This window comes from Micropterus dolomieu, unplaced genomic scaffold (genome assembly GCF_021292245.1).
Source record: "Micropterus dolomieu isolate WLL.071019.BEF.003 ecotype Adirondacks unplaced genomic scaffold, ASM2129224v1 contig_11353, whole genome shotgun sequence".
NCBI classification, from domain to species: domain Eukaryota; kingdom Metazoa; phylum Chordata; class Actinopteri; order Centrarchiformes; family Centrarchidae; genus Micropterus; species Micropterus dolomieu.
The window spans coordinates 9,297-11,209 of record NW_025740339.1 but is presented as its reverse complement, the minus strand read 5'-3'; the positions used below and the strand labels follow the sequence as shown (position 1 = coordinate 11,209).

Genomic DNA, 1,913 nt, shown 5'->3' with positions numbered 1-1,913 from the left:
GCTCAGTGGGTTCAAGGTGAGACGGCGCAGGGCTTTCTTGGAGCTCAGTGGGTTCAAGGTGAGACGGCGCAGGGCTTTCTTGGAGCTCAGTGGGTTCAAGGTGAGACGGCGCAGGGCTTTCTTGGAGCTCAATGTGTTCAGGGTGAGACGGCGCAGGGCTTTCTTGGAGCTCAATGTGTTCAGGGTGAGACGGCGCAGGGCTTTCTTGGAGCTCAATGTGTTCAGGGTGAGACGGCGCAGGGCTTTCTTGGAGCTCAATGTGTTCAGGGTGAGACGGCGCAGGGCTTTCTTGGAGCTCAGTGGGTTCAGGGTGAGACGGCGCAGGGCTTTCTTGGAGCTCAGTGGGTTCAGGGTGAGACGCCGCAGGACTATGTTGGAGCTGTGTTGGATCAGGGTGAGACGGGGCAGGACTATGTTGGAGCTGTGTTGGATCAGGGTGAGACGGGGCAGGACTATGTTGGAGCTCTGTTGGATCAGGGTGAGACGCCGCAGGACTATGTTGGAGCTCTGTTGGATCAGGGTGAGACGCCGCAGGACTATGTTGGAGCTCTGTTGGATCAGGGTGAGACGCCGCAGGACTATGTTGGAGCTCTGTTGGATCAGGGTGAGACGCCGCAGGACTATGTTGGAGCTCAGTGGGTTCAAGGTTAGATGATGCAGGACTTTGTTGGAGCTGTGTTGGATCAGGGTGAGACGGGGCAGGACTATGTTGGGGCTCTGTTGGATCAGGGCGAGACGGGGCAGGGCTTTGTTGGGGCTCAGTGGGATCAGGGCGAGACGGGGCAGGGCTTTGTTGGAGCTCAGTGGGTTCAGGGCGAGACGGGGCAGGGCTTTGTTGGAGCTCAGTGGGTTCAAGGTGAGATGGCGCAGGGCTATGTTGGAGCTCTGTGGTTTCAGGGTGAGATGGAACAGGACTATGTGGGAGCTCAGTGGGTTCCGTGTGAGATGGGGCAGGGCTATGTTGGAGGTCTGTGGGTTCCGTGTGAGATGGAGCAGGGCTTTGTTGGAGCTGTGTGAGTTCCGGGTGTGATGGGGCAGGGCTATGTTGGAGCTCAGTGGGTTCAGAGTGAAATGGGGCAGGGCTATGTTCTGTGGATTGAGGGTCAGATGGGGCAGGGCTATGTCGGAGCTCTGTGGGTTCAAGGTGAGATGGCGCAGGGCTATGTTGGAGCTCTGTGGGTTCAGGTTGAGATGGGGCAGGGCTATGTTGGAGCTCTGCGGGCTGAGGGTCAGATGGGCCAGGGCTATGTTGGAGCTCAGTGGGTTCAGAGTGAAATGGGGCAGGGCTATGTTCTGTGGATTGAGGGTCAGATGGGGCAGGGCTATGTCGGAGCTCTGCGGGCTGAGGGTCAGAAGGGGCAGGGCTATGTTGGAGCTCTGTGGGTTCAGGTTGAGATGGGGCAGGGATATGTTGGAGCTCTGCGGGCTGAGGGTCAGATGGGCCAGGGCTATGTTGGAGCTCAGTGGGTTCAGAGTGAAATGGGGCAGGGCTATGTTCTGTGGATTGAGGGTCAGATGGGGCAGGGCTATGTCGGAGCTCTGCGGGCTGAGGGTCAGAAGGGGCAGGGCTATGTTGGAGCTCTGTGGGTTCAGGTTGAGATGGGGCAGGGATATGTTGGAGCTCTGCGGGCTGAGGGTCAGATGGGCCAGGGCTATGTTGGAGCTCAGTGGGTTCAGAGTGAAATGGGGCAGGGCTATGTTCTGTGGATTGAGGGTCAGATGGGGCAGGGCTATGTCGGAGCTCTGCGGGCTGAGGGTCAGAAGGGGCAGGGCTATGTTGGAGCTCTGTGGGTTCAGGTTGAGATGGGGCAGGGATATGTTGGAGCTCTGCGGGCTGAGGGTCAGATGGGCCAGGGCTATGTTGGAGCTCAGTGGGTTCAGAGTGAAATGGGGCAGGGCTATGTTCTGTGGAT

The 1,913-nt window shown here is 58.5% G+C and overlaps 1 protein-coding gene across 1 annotated transcript in view; it reads right to left on the bottom strand.

The window, feature by feature from the left end:
• Window positions 1–3: 3 nt before the first annotated feature.
• Window positions 4–1,913, bottom strand: part of LOC123965805 (histone-lysine N-methyltransferase 2D-like) — a gene marked incomplete at both ends in the record, with an annotated part of 10,292 nt that continues 8,382 nt past the window's right edge. The window contains 2 exons of the mRNA XM_046042159.1: window positions 4–1,122; window positions 1,327–1,902. Coding sequence (XP_045898115.1) covers window positions 4–1,122; window positions 1,327–1,902 — 1,695 coding nt within the window. The remainder of the gene's footprint in view (window positions 1,123–1,326; window positions 1,903–1,913) is intronic.